This window comes from Pleurodeles waltl, chromosome 7 (assembly GCF_031143425.1).
Source record: "Pleurodeles waltl isolate 20211129_DDA chromosome 7, aPleWal1.hap1.20221129, whole genome shotgun sequence".
Classification (NCBI taxonomy): Eukaryota; Metazoa; Chordata; class Amphibia; order Caudata; family Salamandridae; genus Pleurodeles; species Pleurodeles waltl.
In genome coordinates, this window is record NC_090446.1 from 286338064 (window position 1) to 286356685 (window position 18622).

At 43.9% G+C, this 18622-nt stretch overlaps 1 protein-coding gene across 1 annotated transcript in view; it reads right to left on the reverse strand.

Moving 5' to 3' along the window:
• Positions 1–18622, reverse strand: part of LOC138304021 (protein-glutamine gamma-glutamyltransferase 6-like) — a 174709-nt gene that overhangs the window by 89135 nt on the left and 66952 nt on the right. The window contains exon 4 of the mRNA XM_069243671.1: positions 15140–15258. Coding sequence (XP_069099772.1) covers positions 15140–15258 — 119 coding nt within the window. The remainder of the gene's footprint in view (positions 1–15139; positions 15259–18622) is intronic.

An 18622-nucleotide genomic window follows, 5' to 3' on the forward strand; every position in this document is an offset into this window, starting at 1 on the left:
GGTCTGGTCCTTCAGTGTTTATGTCCTTCAGTGTTCATGTCTCATCATACAATTTATTTAGTGAGTAGTTAAGACATGGCTAGTTCTAAACTTTAAAGGAATTGCCCAATAATTCATGTTTTTTTTACTTTAGCCATACCTTCTCCCCTTCACTTGAAGTACTACTGCAATTTATTTATCTAAATTTGAATGATTCCAGACCAGTTCTCTAAAGAATACTCTACTCCTCCATTTTAGAATTCTAACGGTACCATAAACCCTCCTTCTTCCCCTTGCCACCTCCACTTGACATCTACCCACTTACAGCGTACAGCAGACAAGTTACAGCAAGGACCACATTACATAGCCAAAATGAATACTCCACACAATATTGCCCAGCTCTATGTTGCTTTGTCACTGACAAGCAGTGAGGCAGTAAAAAAGCTTATTTTAAAACCTCAATATGTGCTTGATTCGTGGTCAATCACACAATGTGTGACATGGAACAGGAGTGCAGCTTATGCTATCTAATTGACAACACGTAAATATTATCAGACATAGAAATGTGAAAAGAACATTTATAATATTTCTAAGAAAAAGAGGATGCTTTACCTGTTTTAAAACATATGGGGCCTAATGATCAAAGCTATTTAGCGGTCGCAAACGGTCTGATTGGCAGAATCAGCCCGTTTACTCCCGCTAAAAAACTGTCTGGCATGTTCCAAATTCAAAATGTGATTCAGTAACCTGGTACTAGGTATTAGGAAGGGATGTGTTTAGCGCATCCCTTCATAAAAACGAGTCACAGTGGTTGAATTGAAAGTTTTGCGACCAAAAACTTGAAGTTGGTGGTAACCTGCAAATGTTTTGTGACTGCATTTCGGTCACAAAACATTTGCAACAGGTAAGGGTCCCCAATGAGCCCATTCCCCTTTGTGAATGTCTGTAAAAGCAGTTTTTAAGATCAGGCTGTTGTCCCACTTACCACTGTCTGCTCTTAAGACATGAAAGGAAAACTTCATTTTCTTTTTTTAAACAAAAGACTGCTTTATTTAAAAGCAGTCACCGGAATCGCCCATTGTTCATTTCCACAAATGAAGATGTAACTGAGCATTAAAATTACTTAAAGGGACAGCATTTTAAATTTGAACGTAAGCTGGATCAGTACAGTTAGAGTGTTGTTTTCACAGAGTAAGCACAATGTGCGCTTATTTTTTAAAGATACTTTCGTGGTAATAGCCAAAGGAAAGAACACAGGCTATAAATTACAGCTATGTCTCACTAGGACCCTTCAGACAGAGTCACCCATTTAAACCCGACACAAGTTTTTTCAAGTTTTTTCACAAAACACGTGATCTCTCAGTAGTTAGGTTAGATCTGTTTAAAATAAAAGGACTACTTTAACCCCTTCGCTGCCAGGCCTTTTCCCCCTCGGGTGCCAGGCCTTTGTTTTGCTATTTAGGGCAGTTTGTGCTTAGGCCCTCAAAACGTTTTGTCCACATAAGCTACCCATGCCAAATTTGCATCCTTTTTTCCAACATCCTAGGGATTGCAGAGGTACCCAGACTTTGTATGTTCCCCTGAAGGAGACCAAGAAATTAGCCAAAATACAGCGAAAATTTCAGTTTTTTATTACAAATGGGAAAAAAGGGCTGCAGAAGAAGGCAGGTGTTTTTTTCCTGAAAATGGCGTCAACAAAGGGTTTGCGGAGCTAAAGTCGCCATCTTCCCAGCTTTCAGCAACAGGCAGACTTGAATCAGAAAACCCAATATTTCAACACAATTTTGGCATTTTACAGGGACATACCCCGTTTTTACTATTTTTTGTGCTTTCAGCTTCCTTCCAGTTAGTGACAGAAATGGGTGTGAAACCAATGCTGGATCCCAGAAAGCTAAACATTTCTGAAAATTAGACAAAATTCTGAATTTAGCAAGGGGTAATTTGTAAATAACAGCTAGAATAAAAAAATATTAAAATTGAGGTGAAAAAAAACAGCCATTTGTCTCTACATTTTACTCTGTAACTTTTTCCTGCAATGTCAGATTTTTTAAAGCAATATACCGTTACGTCTGCTGGACTCTTCTGGTTGCGGGGACATACAGGGCTGGTAGGTTCATTAAGGACCCTAGGTACCCTGAGCCAATAAATGAGCTGCACCTTGCAATGGGTTTTCATTCTATACCGGGTATACAGCAATCCATTTGCTGAAATATAAAGAGTGAAAAATAGGTATCAAGAAAACCTTTGTATTTCCAAAATGGGCACAAGATAAGGTGTTGAGAAGCAGTGGTTATTTGCACATCTCTGAATTCCAGGGTACCCACACTAGCATGTGAATTACAGGGCATTTCTCAAATAGATGTCTTTTTTACACACTGTCTTACATTTGGAAGGAAAAAATTTAGAGCAAGACAAGGGGCAATAACAATTGTTTTGCTATTCTGTGTTCCCCCAAGTCTCCCGATAAAAATGGTACCTCACTTGCATGGGTAGGCCTAATGCTCGTGACAGGAAACGCAGCATGGACACATCACATTTTTACATTGAAATCTGTTACAAAGTGCCTAGCTGTAGATTTTGGCCTCTAACTCAGCTGGCACCTAGGGAAACCTACCAAACCTTTTGTGAAAACTAGACACCTATGGGGAGACTTGTGGGGCTATCACCAGGTTCTGTTACCCAGAATCCTTTTCAAACCTCAGAATTTGACCAAAAAAACACTTTTCCCTCACATTTCGGTGACAGAAAGTTCAGGAATCTGAGAGAAGCCACAACTTTCCTTCCGCTCAGCGTCCCCCCAAGTCTCCCAATAAAAATGGTACCTCACTTGTGTAGGTAGGCCTAGCACCCGTGACAGGAAATGACCCAAAACACAACGTGTACATATCACATTTTCCCAAAGAAAATAGAGCTGTTTTTTGGAAAGTGCCTAGCTGTGGATTTTGGCCTCTAGCTCAGCCAGCATCTATGGAAACCTACCAAACCTGTGCATTTTTTTTAAATAGACACCTAAGGGAATCCAAGATGGGGTGACTTGTGGGGCTCTCACTAGGTTCTGTTACTCAGAATCCTTTGCAAAACTCAAAATTTGGCCATAAAAACACTTTTTCTTCACATTTCGGTCACAGAAAGTTCTGGAATATGAGAGGAGCCACAAATTTCATTCCACCCAGCGTTCCCCCAAGTCTCCTGATAAAAATGGTACCTTACTTGTGTGGGTAGGCCTAGTTCCCCCAAAAGGAAATGCCCCAAAACACTATCTGGACACATCAAAATTATCAAATACAAAACTACCTGTTTTTGAGGGGGGCACCTGCATTTTTGGTTCAGGGCTCAGCAGCCATACAGGGAAACCTACCAAACCCAGCCATTTCTGAACACTAGGCACCCGAGGGAGTCCAGGGAGGCGTGACTTGCATGTTTCCCCCAATGATTTCTTACCCAGAATTCTCAGCAAACCTCAAATTTAGCTAAAAAATCTAATTTGTAACACATTTTGCGTTGGATCACCGCACAGGGACACCGGGTAAAAATTGTACCTCACTTTTGTAGGTGGGCCAAGTGCCTGTGGCAGGGAAGAGCGAAAAACATGTCGAAATTGAGGGGGAACCAAAAGGGGTCCAAAAGGGCAGTTTGTAAAAAAAAAAATGTTTAGGCTGACAAGTGAGGCAGAATTTTTATCTGTATAGATGAGACAATGCTGGGTGGTAAGAATGTTGTGGATTCCTGCAGATTCCGGAAGGTTCCATCACAAAAATGTGGAAAAAATGTGTGATTTCCAGCAAAGTTGGAGGTTTTGCAAGGCCTTGTGGGTAAGAAAATGGTGTAGGTGCCTGTGAAGCACACCACCCTGGACTCACCCAGATGTTTAGTTTTCAGATGTGTCTAGGTCTTGTGGATTTTTTAACATGGCAGCGTCCCAAAGTCCAAAAAGTGCAGCCCTCATCATTCCAAGTGGGATGATTTTGAGAGTTAGCCAAGCTCTCATGGCCCAAATGTAAAACCAAAACCCCAAATTATCAAATGACCTTTTAGTGTGTGGGGGAAGAGCTGGAATACTGTTACCCCTTTCAGTTGGGGTGGGAGCATAACCATGCCCATACTGGTTGGTACCCACCACCACTCTATTTGTTTTTTTTTCTTCTAATTCCCTGGCATCTAGTAGACTTTCTGCCCCTGGGGTGTGGATCGGGGGTAATTGCCCAGCCTGGCAGATATGGCCAACAGTAATGTGCCCCCCCAAACAAAACACACAAATACACACACACCAATCCCTGGTGCCTAAGTGGTTTCTGCCCCCCCGGGGACAGATCGGCCTAATAACAATGTGTAAGGGGTCGCTCCCCTTGCGTGAAATTGACGTAAAAAAATTCAAATCCCTGGTGTCTAGTGGTTTCTGCCTCCCTTGGGGGCAGATTAGTGTAATAAAGATAGGCCGATATGCCCCAAAGGTGGGCAGAAGTGGCCTTAAGACAATTTGCCCCCAGGGGAGGGACCCTTGCATAAGAGGTCGCGCCCCACATGTAAAAAAAATAAACACAAAAAAAATAAATAAACCCTGGTGTATAGGGGTTTCTGCCCCACCGGGGACAGAAATTGCCCCACTGAGGAGAGGCCCTTGCCCAAGGGGCCACTCCCCTCATGTATGAATACATTCCCTTGGGGGAAGATTGGCATAATAAAAATAGGCCGATCTGCCTACAAGGGGGGCAGAAATGGGCTAAACACAATTTTAGAAAACAGTGAGAATGCTGTTGTTACACAAGTTACCTGGTTAGCGTAAAAAATTAAGCTGCACGCGCAAACATGTGTCTGAAAACGGTAGCAATGTGTCAATTCCTTAACCGCAAGTGTGGCCATGAGTCTGTTCCTTTTCTAGTTGGGTCGGCAATGCGTCGGTTTCCTGCCTCACAAGAGAGTGATGCATCGATTTCCGGATGGAGCAACTCAGATCCGCACAGAGTGAGGTTGACTTGGACGCCCATGGACGATGCGTGGAAAATCCAGTCGTATGGTGTCCGGAAACAGTGCTGCATGGGGTTTGCATCTTTATCAGCCTCCGTTAGCTGGTGTTGCGTGTCATTTCTCTAGCCACGTTGCGTCGATCCTCCAGCCACGATGCAGGTGGAGCGTTGATTTCAGCCGCGAAGCCAGTGGCGCGTCTTTTCTCAGCCGCATCACGGAAGGTGCGTCGTAAATTTCCCCGCTCAGCGGTCTGTGCGTGGATTTTCAGTTCTTGTCTGCGAGCTTCACCTTTCAAGGGCCCAGGAATTGGATAGGGCACCACTTGGCAGGGCAGGAGTCTCAGCAGAGAGTCCAGGTGCTGGCAGGGGAAGTCTTTGATGGCCCTGAGACTTCAAGAACAGGAGGCAAGCTCAGTTCAAGCTCTTGGAAAATCTTCTCAAGCAGGAATGCACAATGTTAGAAATGGGGTTTCTGGTTGGCTAGGGTATGCACCTAAGCCAGGCAAAACCCACCCACGATAGTCAGGGCAAGGGAGTTACACATCCAAGATAACCCCTGCTCACCACGTTGGTAGCTTGGCACGAGGTGTCAGGCCTATCCCAGAGGCAATGTGTAAAGCGTTTGCACAACTCACACGACACAGGTGACGCACTATCCCCACCACAAAGGAAACACAACACCAAGTTATATGAAAATATACTGTTTTGTACACAGAGCAATTATTAGACCAAACACAACATGTCAGTAATATCCTGCTACCTGAGCAGTTGTCAGAACATTACACATTAGTTACTCTGCAGAACCAGCAGTAGTCACATATAACACATGGTACTTAATATTCTGCAACATAAGCAGTAGTAAGGAATCACATTACTACACCAATGCACTTGTCATAGAAATATCGTAAATGCCCATCTTAGGAACATTATAAAACATGTGGCAAGTCGGGTAAACATATTAGCACAGCTTGTCCATAAAAGAAACATTAGCCAAACATATATGTAGCACATCAAGATTAAAGCAGGTCAACATAAGAATCATTAATGTCCATATAACAGGAACATCGGAATATGATATGTCCTTTTTAAATAGTACCTGTATTTATGATGAAAGGCACTTACAGTGCCACGAGGAGAACAAAAGGGGCCCCTGGCGCCCTGTGCACTCACTCTGGGACCCTACAACACTTTTAGGTGGAGGGGGCGACACGTACCCCTTCTGGGTTTATAATGGGCCCCTCCTGGGGCCCGCAATCTCTGGGGACCGATCCCTGGGCCTCCACTCGCCCTCTAACAAAGGGGGGCAACCAATGCCTCAAAACAATAATAGGGGGCCCGGCAGTGCGGGGAGCCTCGGATGAGGCTTCCACCCCACCCGCCAGCAAGATACTTGTATCGGGACCCTCCTGGGGCCCACGATCACTGGGGGTCTGGTGGCACAGGGGGCCTCCTGCAAGGCTTCCACCCGCCCGCGATCTCTGCCCTGAATAATCAGGGCCTTGGTGGGGCTGGGGGGAGACTCCGATGAGGCTTCCTTCCCCCGCTCATCCTGAATGGAATGGAAATGAGGGCTCCAAGGGGCAGGGGGAGCCTCCGATGAGTATTCCTTCCCCCCTGCCCGCCCACAAGAAAAAAAGGGGGCTCCGGTGGGGTGGGGTAGCCCCTTATGAGGCTTCCTTCCCCCGCTCAGGTTCCCACTTCAGCAATCCAGCCCACAAGGCTGCGACGGTGATCGGCTAACCAGTGGGTGCCTGTTCTTGCCCAGGAGGTGCCTCCTTCGGAGCTCTTCGCTCTGGGGAGCAACTCTCAGGACCCACCAGCTTCGGGTCTTCTCCCCCTCGTGCCCCTGGGGCACACAATGTAGCATGTCTACGACGCACTCGGATAATAAGAGAGCCCGGGTTGCGGCAGAGAAAAGGGGCACAGCGATGCGCTCTTCAACCCGCTAGGTCCCTCCCATGAGCTCGGGTCACAGGATGATTTCTTGCGCAACTAGCCCTTTCAGGTGCTGGGGGCAGTTTTCTCAGCCACCAGGAGTTCTGGTCCTGGCAAGTACATTTGGATGCTAGGTCCCTGTGGCAAATAACTGCGCACACTGGCCCTGCGCTAGCAGGCCTGAGACAGGTTTGAAAGGCTACTTCAGTGGATGGTGCAGCAGCGCTGCAGGCCCACTAGTAGCACTTAATTTACAGGTCCTAGGTATACAGATGCAACTGTACAAGGGACTTACAGGTACATTAAGTATGCCAATTAGGTACAAGCCAATCATACCAACTTTAAAAGGGAGAGCACCTGCACTTTAGCACTGATCAGCAGTGATAAAGTGCTCAGGGTTCTAGAGCCAACAGCAAGCAGCAGGAGGAAGAACCTGCCACAAGGCAGAAGCAGCAATTGCAGGATAGCCTAGCAAAGCTCAGTCACAGGCAGGGGCAGCACTTCTACTCAGCTCTTCTCCTTGGCAGAGGTTCCTCTTGATTCCAGAAGTCATCTCATTTTCAGTGGTTTTGGGTCCACTGCTTATAGTCCTTTTTGCCTTTGAAGTAGGCAAATTTCAAAGAAAAGTTTCTCTTGTTTGCAAGATCCTGCCTTGCCCGGGCCAGGCCTCAGCTACACACCAGAGGGTTGGAGACTGCATTGTGTGAGGGCAGCCACAGCCCTTTCAGGTGTACGTAACCACTCCTCCCCTCCCTCCCAGCACAGATGGCTCATCAGGGTATGCAGGCTACACCCCAGCTCCCTTTGTGTCACTGTCTAGAGAGAGGTGCAAACAGCCCAACTGTCAACATGACCCAGACAGGGAATCCACAAACAGGAAGAGTCACAAAATGGCTTAAGCAAGAAAATGCCTTCTTTCTAAAAGGGGCATTTTCAAACACACAATCTAAAAACAAACTTCACTAAAATATGTATTTTTAAATTGTGAGCTCAGAGACTCTAAACTACACATTTCTATCTGCTCCCAAGGGGAATCTGCGCTTTAATAATATTTAAAGGCAGGCCCCATGTTAACCTATGAGAGAGATAGGCCTTGCACAGTGAAAGCTGAATTTGGCACTATCTAGGGACTACCTAGGGCCTACCTTAGGGGTGCCTTACATGTATAAAAAGGGAAGGCTTAGGCCTGGCAAGTGGGTACACATGCCAAGACGAACTGGCAGTTTCAAACTGCACCCACAGACACTGCAGTGGCAGGTCTTAGCCATGTTTACAGGGCTACTCATGTGGGTGGCACAACAAGTGCTGCAGGCCCACTAGTAGCATTTGATTTACAGGCCCTGGGCACCTCTAGTGCACTTTACGAGGGACTTATCAGTAAATCAAATATGCCAATCATGAAAAAGCCAATACATACAATTTCATATAGGGAGCACTTGCACTTTAGCACTGGTCAGCAGTGATAAAGTGCCCAGAGTAACAAAAACAGCAAAAACAGAGTCCAGCACACAGAATCAACCTGGAAAGTAAAGGCAAAAAGTTAGGGGAGACCACGCCAAGGATGCCAGGTCTAACATCTTCAAACTAAGGGCCTCATTTACAAGGTCTTTGTGCCACTGTTGTAATGCAATGGTGGTGCAAGCAGTGCTTTACACTGCTCTACATTTACAAACTGATACATTGCACCAGTTTGTAAAGCCTTGCATCACATTGTACCTGTGCCAGGTGTAATATATGCAAGGTAGGCATTCCCTGGGGAAATGTCATGCAGAACTGCCGCAGTGAAATTTGCAACATTTCATTGCGTCGTTCTGCAACTTTCTTGCATCAGAATTGTAATGCCTGCTCAGAGCAGGCATTAAACTGATGCAGGGCTTTTCTCTATGGGAGCCTTCCTTGTATTGCTGGAGTAGCATAATTTTTTTATGTTAGTCCAGCAATGAGTCAGTTCAGCGCCACAGATGTGTCAGAATTTTTTATGCCTCTATGAGAACATTTGCAATGGAGCACTGTATTATAAATACAGCCAAGCCAAGGCCTTGTTAGGGGGTCGTAGGGCAGCACAAGAAATCTGAATCATCGTAGCTGATGCTTCAGATTCTCGCAAATGAGGCTCTAAGTATATATAGAAGATTATAAATGTACTATTTATTAACGTTACATCGACTTACTTCCTGGTAGTCAACAACGTGGATGCAATATTTTTGTGAATCAATATTTTGATGAGACAGTGGGTAGTGGCCCCTCCCCAAGACTCACCCTAAGGAATGCTGAAGAAGGGAGACAGTTAGGAATGGAACATGAAAAAGCATCTTGCAGTGAACAGTTAGACATCAGAGCATTACTTCCTTAACTATATTCTCCTTTTCAAGTACTGACAGCTTGTGTTTATATAGTGCTTCATGATAACATCTGAGTTGATTCTGCAAGGATTAAAACTCAAACCTGGAGCCCACAGGTTATGACAGCAGTGAACATTTAACTCAGTGAGCCACTTTGCCAGTGGTTACCTATACATGATATACCAATCAGTGAAACGTCATCGGCCTGGTCATCATCATAATATGTAAAACAGAAAAGACGCATTCTTAAATCACGGCGTCAAATCTCTGCTTAATATATAATACATATTTCTACCAACTACCAAAGAATGGAGAGACCCCAAGTTGTCAAAGAATTCACCAGAAGTTGACTCAGGAAATGTTCAAGATGTGTCTGAAGACCATTCATAATTGCTTGAGGCTTATCCTCCTCTGCGCTCCTAGAATGCCAAACAAAGTGTAGAAAACCTAGCCAGGGTAGGATTTGTTTTGCTCATAAAGTAGAAGTTAGAAATTGGATCTTTAGTTAGCGGAGGTGTACACCCTTGTCCAAGTAGCGACCACAATCCTTGTCAGGGTAAGTCACACATTATGCTTTGTCCACCCTCTGGTAGCTTGGCACTGATCAGTCAGGCTTAATTTAGAAGGCGATGTGTAAAGTATTTGTACAATAAATCATACAGTAACACAGAGAAAACACCAAAAAAATACACCACACAGGTTTAGAAAAATATAGGATATTTATCTGGTTAAATTAAGAACAAAACTATAAAGATTCAATAAGCACAAGTTGAGATATCACTTTTGCAGGATTAAAAAGAGTCTTAAATCTCAGAAATCAACCGTTGTCTCTTTTTTACACAAAGTACCTGATTTGCATAAAACATAATGCGCACAGAGATCGCAGAGGAAGAGATGCATGAAAAATAGGGTGTGAGTCAGATTTTCTGCTGCAGCACAGACGATGTGTTGTTTCTTCCTACGCTGCAAGGGGCTTTGCGTCGATTTCCGGCACGCAGTCTTGGTTCCTCACTGCAATGCAGGGATCCATTTGACCCCAGGAACGATGCGGGGAAATCCTGGGCAAGTGTGAAGAAGTCACAGGCATTGCGTGGATCCAGTAGGTGATGCGTTGAATGTTCTGATGCACTGCAGGCGCTGCGTCAATTCTTCATATGGGAAGTCGGGCTTCATTGTTCCAGTTTGGCTGTGCTTCGATCCAGTAGGCTGTGTGTCATTTCCAGCCGCAAGGCAGGTGCTGCATCAATTCTTCACCCTGTAAGTCAGGCTGCAATGTTTCGCCTCGGCTGTGTGGTGATTTCTTGGTCGTAAAAAACAGCTGTGGGTGCTTTCCGGCAGGCTGTGCGTTGATTTTCGGGGAACAAGGAGTTTTCTGAAGAAATTAAGTCTTTTTGGCCCTGAGACTTCAGAAAACAGGAGGCAAGCTCAATCCAAGCCCTTGGAGAGCACTTCTCAGCAAAGTCAGAGGACAGCAGGGCAGCAGAGCAACAGCAGAGCAGCAGTCCTTCTCAGCAAAGCAGTCCAGATGAGTCCTTTGGGCAGCCAGGCAGTTCTTCTTGAAAGGTTGCAGGTTCAGATCGAAAGTGTCTGAGTTGCTGGGGTCAGAGACCCAGTTTAAATACCCAAAGATGCCATTGAAGTGGGGGAGACTTCAAAGAGTGGTTTTGAAGTGCATAAGTTCCCCTTTTACTACAGGTCTGTCTGCCAGGGTCCCAGTAGGGGGTTTGGCAGTCCATTGTGTGAGGGCAGGCCACTAGCCTTTAAAATTAAGTGTCAGGCCCTTCCACCCTTCCAGCCCGGAAAAACCCATTCGGTATGCAGATGAGTGCAGGTGAGAATTAGTATATTCTGTTTGTGGTTGTCTGGGTGAAATGCGCAAGGGAGCTGTCAACCAGCCCAGCCCAGCCCAGATGTGGATTGGAGACAGGCTCTAATGCACAGGTGGATTTTAAGTGCAGAGAAATGCACACTTTCTAAAAATTGCATTTCTAAAGTAGTAATATAAAATCCACCATCACCAATAAGCAAGATTTTCTATTACCATTCTGGTCATACTAAATATGACCTGGTTATCCCTTTCAGATCAGAATCTACCAATCAAAACGTATATGAGGATAGTCCTAATGCTAGTCTATGAAAGGAGCAGACCTACTACCAGGACATATAAAAAACATCTGTACATGTCCTGCCCCTTACCTACATAGCACCCTGCCCTATGGGTTACCTAAGGCCTACCTTAGGGGTGATTTATATGTAGAAAATGGGGAGTTTAAGGCTTGGCAAGTACTACTAAATGCCAAGTTGGAGTGGCAGTGAAACTGCACACACAGGCCTTGCAATGGCAGGCGTGAGACATAGTTAAGGGGCAACTTATGTGAGTGGCAAAATCAGTGCCGCAGGCCCACTAGTAGCATTTAATTTCCAGGCCCTGGGCACATGTAGTGGGCTTTACTGGGGACTCACAAGTAAATTAAATACGGCAATTGGGTATGAGCCAATGTTACCATGTTTTTAGGGAGAGAGCACATGCACTTTAGCACTGGTTAGCAATGGTAAAGTGTCCAGAGTCCTAAAGCCAACAAAAATGAGGTCAGAAAAAGAAGAGGAGGAAGGCAAAACGTTTTGGGGTGACCCTTTACAGAGGCCACTTCCAACAGTAGATACATAGTTGTTGGAATTTGTGATCTTTTTAATTACTGTGCTTAGGAAGAAGATTCTTCTGTACAGCCTCCACGTCCAAGTTCCTTGTCCAGAGAAGCCATGTAGCAGAAACATGCTGGACGTGCTGGATGTGATGGACGTCAACAACAGGAAATTATCAAAACCCATGCCTAAACGTAAATACACCTATGACTCCCTTAGCCCAAAAGAACCAGGCGGTACCTCTTTGAATGGTCAAATACATAGACTGAGCGCACTTAAGGAGATGCTGCTACAAAGCATTTATCATTGGAGACAAACCCAGAATAAAGATCCATGCACAAAATGTTCCTTGTAACCTCAAACCACTATAGACATCCCCAGGGGTGGCTGAATTATTGTATACCACATTTCACAGAAGGATCAATCTTATAGAGTCATGCAGCATGGTTTCTGTTTCTTCAATAATGTGGATACATATCCAGCACCTTGTCCTCGCTGTCATCCTTACCATTCCCCATCAGCTCTGCCTCTTTCCTTCTGTTCACTTCTGGCTCCTGCGTTCCCTCCCCAATAACACTCCTTTTCTATCTCACTAAGATTAATAAGGCTGGATACTCCCACACACTACTGTTCCATTCGGTGAATAATAATAGAGTTTTAAGAAAGACTGCTGTAACCACCAATTTGTGCCCTCTTGTCTCTTTTCCTGAGCCCTCTTTTCTGTCTATCCTTTTCGCCCTGAGCGCAGTTAAGCATCCTAATGGTGCCATAAAGCACTGCATTAATATCCATCTATTATAACTATTTGCTGCTCTGTTGTAAATTTTCTAACAACGTCTTGATGTCGTGTCTCATGCCTTTTACTGAGGTCAGGAACTGGAAAAACAACCAAGCCTCCTGTGCAGCAAAATGTTGATAAACACATAAAGGAGTGACTGCAGAAGAGAGTTAAAAGTAATTAAATCGTTAGGTACGTCGTCAATCCATGCCATGTGCATGCAGGCGGCCCCGTTTCAAGACAGCGTTGTCTACCAAGAGCCAAAGAGTTGCGATAAACAGTTAATTGACAGACGCTAAACAGAGTGAGAAAAGGACAACACCCTGTGATTAAAAAGGCATTGAGAGAAGACTGAAATTTGCAAGGTGTGGAGACGAAATTGCAAGCCTTACTGTATTTTAACAAAACTTATAGGACAGGAATTTAAAACGGGGAATGAAAGAAAGCAACACAGTCTCCAACAAATCTAAAAAAACAGTATCAGCTTAAGGACATGGGGGACCCCAGGCAAGATGTATTTTATGGGCCCTTTTTTAATATATATTGAATTTTACTGCTGCCTCAAGCCTGCATGATGCCAAACAGTACTAAATTATATGTTAAACGTTATCATGGTCACACAAACAGTTGAAAATGCCTAAAAACCCTAAAAATCCTAAAATCACAAGGGGTAGAGTGACATACGTACAAATAGGCAGAAAGGGAGAGAGTTTTAGATTGAGAAATAGAATACACAGAGGTCAAAGAGAAAAAGTTCACTTTGCACAGGGGCCCTTTGGAAGGTGGGGGCCCTGGGTAATTGCCAACTTTGCCCATGCCTTAAAAACGTCTTTGGTCACGAGAACGTGGTCGGCGGTACTCTTGACATCAAGTCACAGCTCAACAATGCTTCATAGTGTGCTCTTTTCAAAGAGGTACTCCATATCAGTTCTTAAACTTTGTTGGTCACGTAGGCGGGAATAAAGCAAGAAACAAATCCATTCTGTCTTCACAGAATGGAAATGGTAGGATTCTACTTGCATATAGGAGTCACTCATATGTAACTTACACCGGGACAGTCATAGATTTACACTGGTAACCTTGGATAAATGCATCTAAAAGGTGTATTTCCAGATACAGAATATAACAAAGGTACAATAGAATGATAAAATAAGGTACAGTTGCGCGTAAAACTATATGTTATTTGCCTACACTGAACATTTTTTAATCTATGGGGAAACACTGTCTCATACAACCCCATTGCTCCATCACTTTGATGTGGCTCCTACCCATTCCCACACAAAAAAGGTGATGGGAGGAATGCTTGCAGTAAGTCTCGCCACTTGCAATTGCTCGGGTAGCATTCTAAGCCATTGCTCATTTGCCCACCATGCCACTTCAGCAAGAAAACATCTTTACTCTTGTCTCTGACAGGAGTAAGTTTGCAAACATTTCCTGGGTGGCCATCTACGTGCAAGTTGTTGATGGCTCTGCACACACATACAAACTAGAGCTTCATTAGTGAAAGAATAAGTACCAGGCCCCAAAGTGTTGCTTAAAAGTTTGCATCTGGCACCACTGAATGTCAGCATGCCAAATACCAATGCTGCTTAGTCTTAATTTTCCCTCATGTCTCATTAATCCACCACCACGGCCCTCGCTGCCTATATTTCTTCCTCCTGAGGGTTCTTTTTCATACCTGCTTTCTACTTTTGTCAGATTTATTCTGCCTTTCTCTTCCTCATTTGTTCCCCCTTCTGTATGTTTATTCTTCTAGCTTAATCTGGGTCAAAGTCTGATAAGGAAAAATAATTGTCAGTCCCCAACGGTGAGTGCTGGTGGGGCTCACCTGCAACATCAGGCTGGAATTAAGGACTGACCATGACACAAACATGCCCTTCATAACAGATTTGCTTAAACAGAATTAACACCATCCTGGAAGCATTTTATGAAACCTGCTCATGAGTGAACTACCACACAATGACTAATTCTGTGAATCAGTAGTGGGATTTACCTTATGATTTTGGTCACTTATGTTGAATGTAGGTACACAAAAGCAGTGAAGACTCAGACCCATAGTACTTTAACTACTGTGAGCAAATGTGGTTCGTTGGCAGTGTTCCATGCATTGGATACAAGAGCCTGGTTTGGAGCTTGGTGGTAATAAAACATCATAATTTTTTGTGGTATGATAAATTCTTATGAGAATCTGTCGGATTAGTTTCCTCCACCATAAAAGTCGTAATTTGGATAAAACACAGTTGGTGTATCCTCCTCCAGATTTAGCATTTTCCAACTGAAATTGAAAGATTTTCTAATCCCACTGAACTCTGTGTCAGACACTAATACCTGTTGCTCCCGATATTTACATTATGTAATTATGTGCAAATTCCTTCACCTCATTGTGATCGAGTTCCCATTGCTGCCAAAACATTTGCATGTGAATCATACATCAATATATTGATATATCCATATGTATCCCTTCTCAGCCTAGGATGGTCTTCCACAGATCTCTTTACCTGACCATAGTTCCAACCACGGGCAGCCATATGGTCCACGTTGCCTTGGTAGATGATTCCATGCTCACTCAGAACATACTCCTGCCGCTCATCTTCATCAGGGAGGTACACAGTGTCAGCTAGAAACGACAAAGGCAGGATTTATTAGTGCCTCTTTGCCAAGTTCCCAAGTTCCCACAGAAGAAATCAGTTGTTCTTTTTGTATGAGGATACATTGTTGTCAATAATATCGACCTACTACTACGTCATATGGGAAGTATATAATCACTATTCTTACCTCAACGTCTACTTAGATATACTTACCATAAACTAGTGGTTAGTTTGATATGGTGGATGTGATATTATTGTCATGCAAGATAACAAAAGCGTTATAGTGAGGTTTTCCCATTGTGTGTGATGGAATAACAACGTAGCTGTCTGATGATCCTTATGCTTTGGGAGCTCTCAACATTCTAAAAGACTTTATGGACACATGGAAAGTGCAAGCCATTCATATCTCTATAATCATACACAGGAATTCTAGCCAAAAGCCAACATAAAACATCCTTCTCACACAGTAAAGAACTCTTGCCTCCTTAATATGCAAGGTCATCATTACGTGCCTTCCATGCTATTTTTGATGCCACAAGTCGTGCAGCTGCAGAGCACTACAATAAATGCAGAATTGTGCACATTTAGTTCACTAACATGACAAACTTGCAAGTACTGGTGGGTACCAGAAGGAAATTGCACATACGATAAATACTGAGGCTCAGATTTACTAAAACTTTTCACCAGGACTGCATGACAAATTGTATGTAAATTCGGTGTACAGAGTTATATTAGGATTTACTTACCAGCGCAAAACTTGTTTTGTGCTAGAATGTTAGCCTTAAAGTAGTGCAAAGTAGCATTGTGCACTAGTTTGCGCTACTGCGCGTCAAATATGTGTAACATGGGCATTCCCTTGAATCACATATTAACTTTAGTTTAAATCCTTATCTACTTACATTGGTCGACATGGATTTGCATAAAAAAATTGCACCTCGTCAAGGCAGGCATATTGTTGGAGAAAGGTTTTCTTTGCTCCAGAGTTTTCCAACTTTGCATGAGTGCTGTACTGTACAGCAAACATACAAAGTTGGAAAAGTATTAAACTATGGGGGTTCATTTACAAGCCCCTAGCGCCAACGGATCATCACTTTCAGTGACAGTCTGGTGGCACTGTACCCTTTTCCATATTTACAATGCAGCTCTAAGCCACTTTACATGGCTTAACCCTGCCTTGTAAATATGGGCTCCCCAACGCAGTTTTCTGCGGCAGAGGGGTGTGTAATGAGTGTTGCTCTGGGAGTTTCCACGCAACACCCATTGCTTTTGACACTGCCTCAGATTTACGAGAAATCGTAAATCTGAGGAAGCACCAAAAACTAACGCCACCCCAGGGGTGGAGTTAGAGTGGTGCAACAAGGATAAATACTTTTATTTCTCCTCGTTTTTGCTTTTTTTATGTGGTCTGCATTCTGCAGCACACATAGAATGAGCAAAACTTCAATAATGATTGTTTATGTGCAGGAAGGTGTTCCTTCATGCGCATAAACAATCATTAAGTAATGATAATTTGCATTCTGCAGCACACATAGAAGTAACACATCACCATTATTGATTGTTTATGTGCAAGAAGGGACACCTTCCTGTACATAGACAATCATTCCCTGCAACGCAGACACCTTTGCACTACAATGCAAGGGTGCCTGCGTTGGCGCTAGGCAGCTAAATTTAGTTCCAGCGCTAGGGAATACACAGGAGTGTGCCGTATGTAGTAAATATGGTGCATCCCTGCATTCCTGAAATGACGCAGAGTGACACTGCCTCAGCGCCGTGCTGCACCACTTCTGTGTAAATGAGGCCCTAAGTATTTTGAATCGAAAGGGTCAAAGATTTTGTACTAGAAGGATACCCTTCCTTGGGAAAAAAAAATATTAAACATCAAACATACAGCTTTGCACTATACAGTAAGTGCGTGGAGCAAGGCCACATAAAGTGGACCACAGGGAGAGAGAAACTGTGCCATATCGTAGTAGATTTGGCTCTATTCCTTTCTCTCCCCTTGACATACTTTGGTTGATGTGATAGGGTGTATCACACTTTAGCAAATTATTCCCATTTGTGCATAGTTTGGTATTTACCAGGTCCACAATTTGCGCCCCATTTCAGTTTGCATGCTTGGAATGAGTCAAAACATGCTAATATTGCATGTTAACCCCACTTCTTAGTTGGGTAAGCTGTGGCTGTGTGCTAATTTCTTTGCTAATTTGAACCAGGTTTTACCTAGAGAACATTAGATGGACAAAAATCATGGCTGTGCACAGTACCTGGATTCGAATACTGAGGCAGGCACACACTGGAGTTTTGTCCTGATTCCAACTACAGCACTGTTTCTGGCAGGATTGTTTTTGTGCAGGAAGGAGCACCTTTACTCACATAAACCGTCCCGGCAGGCATATTACTCTTTCTATGTGTGCTGCACATAGAAAGAGGAAAAAATAAGGAGAAATAGAGAAATGTATCCTCGCTGCATCTCCCGAGAGGAGGCGTAAAGCTTTGGTGCATCCTCAGGTTTACAAAGTCTTGTAAATCTGGGGATGTGTCAAAATCTACAGGAGTTGCGTGAGAACACCTACCGCAATGGTCATGGAACATCTACCCTGTTAGAATGGTGCAACACAGTGACTTGGTCTACTCCAGATTTTTGAATCTACTCAAATCTGACTTCGAGCCTTGCGTCAGGCATGTACCACTTTGCATGGTGCAAACGTGAAACACGGCTCCCCTAAATATACCCCATATGTCCTTGCTTTATGACCTCCGCTTTGTGCCAGTATTCACCTGGCAAAATTTAGACGGTCGAACCATAATAGTGAACGCAGTTTGTGCCCGATCTCTAATTCATAAAGCTTCACTCCCCACCTACCTATTGTGTCTAACTAACTGATCTTTCTGTGGACTAAATGAATATTCAGAGAGTAGATCTTTATGAAAGAGTCTCAAATTCGCTTGACTTCCCATACGAGTACATCATGTGTTAAATTGTTAAGATACTGTAACATGGTGAGTGAAGTTTGTCGGGGTGCTACCTTTCAGGGCGCTTGTTTCTTAAAGCAAAGTAAGGCAATGCAGTGTCACCTAGTAGCAATGCCAAATTACAGTAAAAGAGCAACAATTACCTTTTCGTAGTAGGCAGGGATTGGACCAGGGGCAACATGTCATTGTGCTTCGAGAGCTGAAAATGTTAGTGTCGTTGCAGTTCTCAGCAAAGGTTTACTCAAGTACGTGAACTGGGCAGCTAAAGAATGATTTGCAGATGACTAAAGCAGACGAAGTAGTTTCTGAGGTCAGAGACAGGGAGTCCATATATTGCATAAGGAATAAGAGGGCGTGTCAATCCATTTGCTATAAGAAATTCAGAACGGATTTGCTGTGAACTGGTTTCTCTCCCTGGTA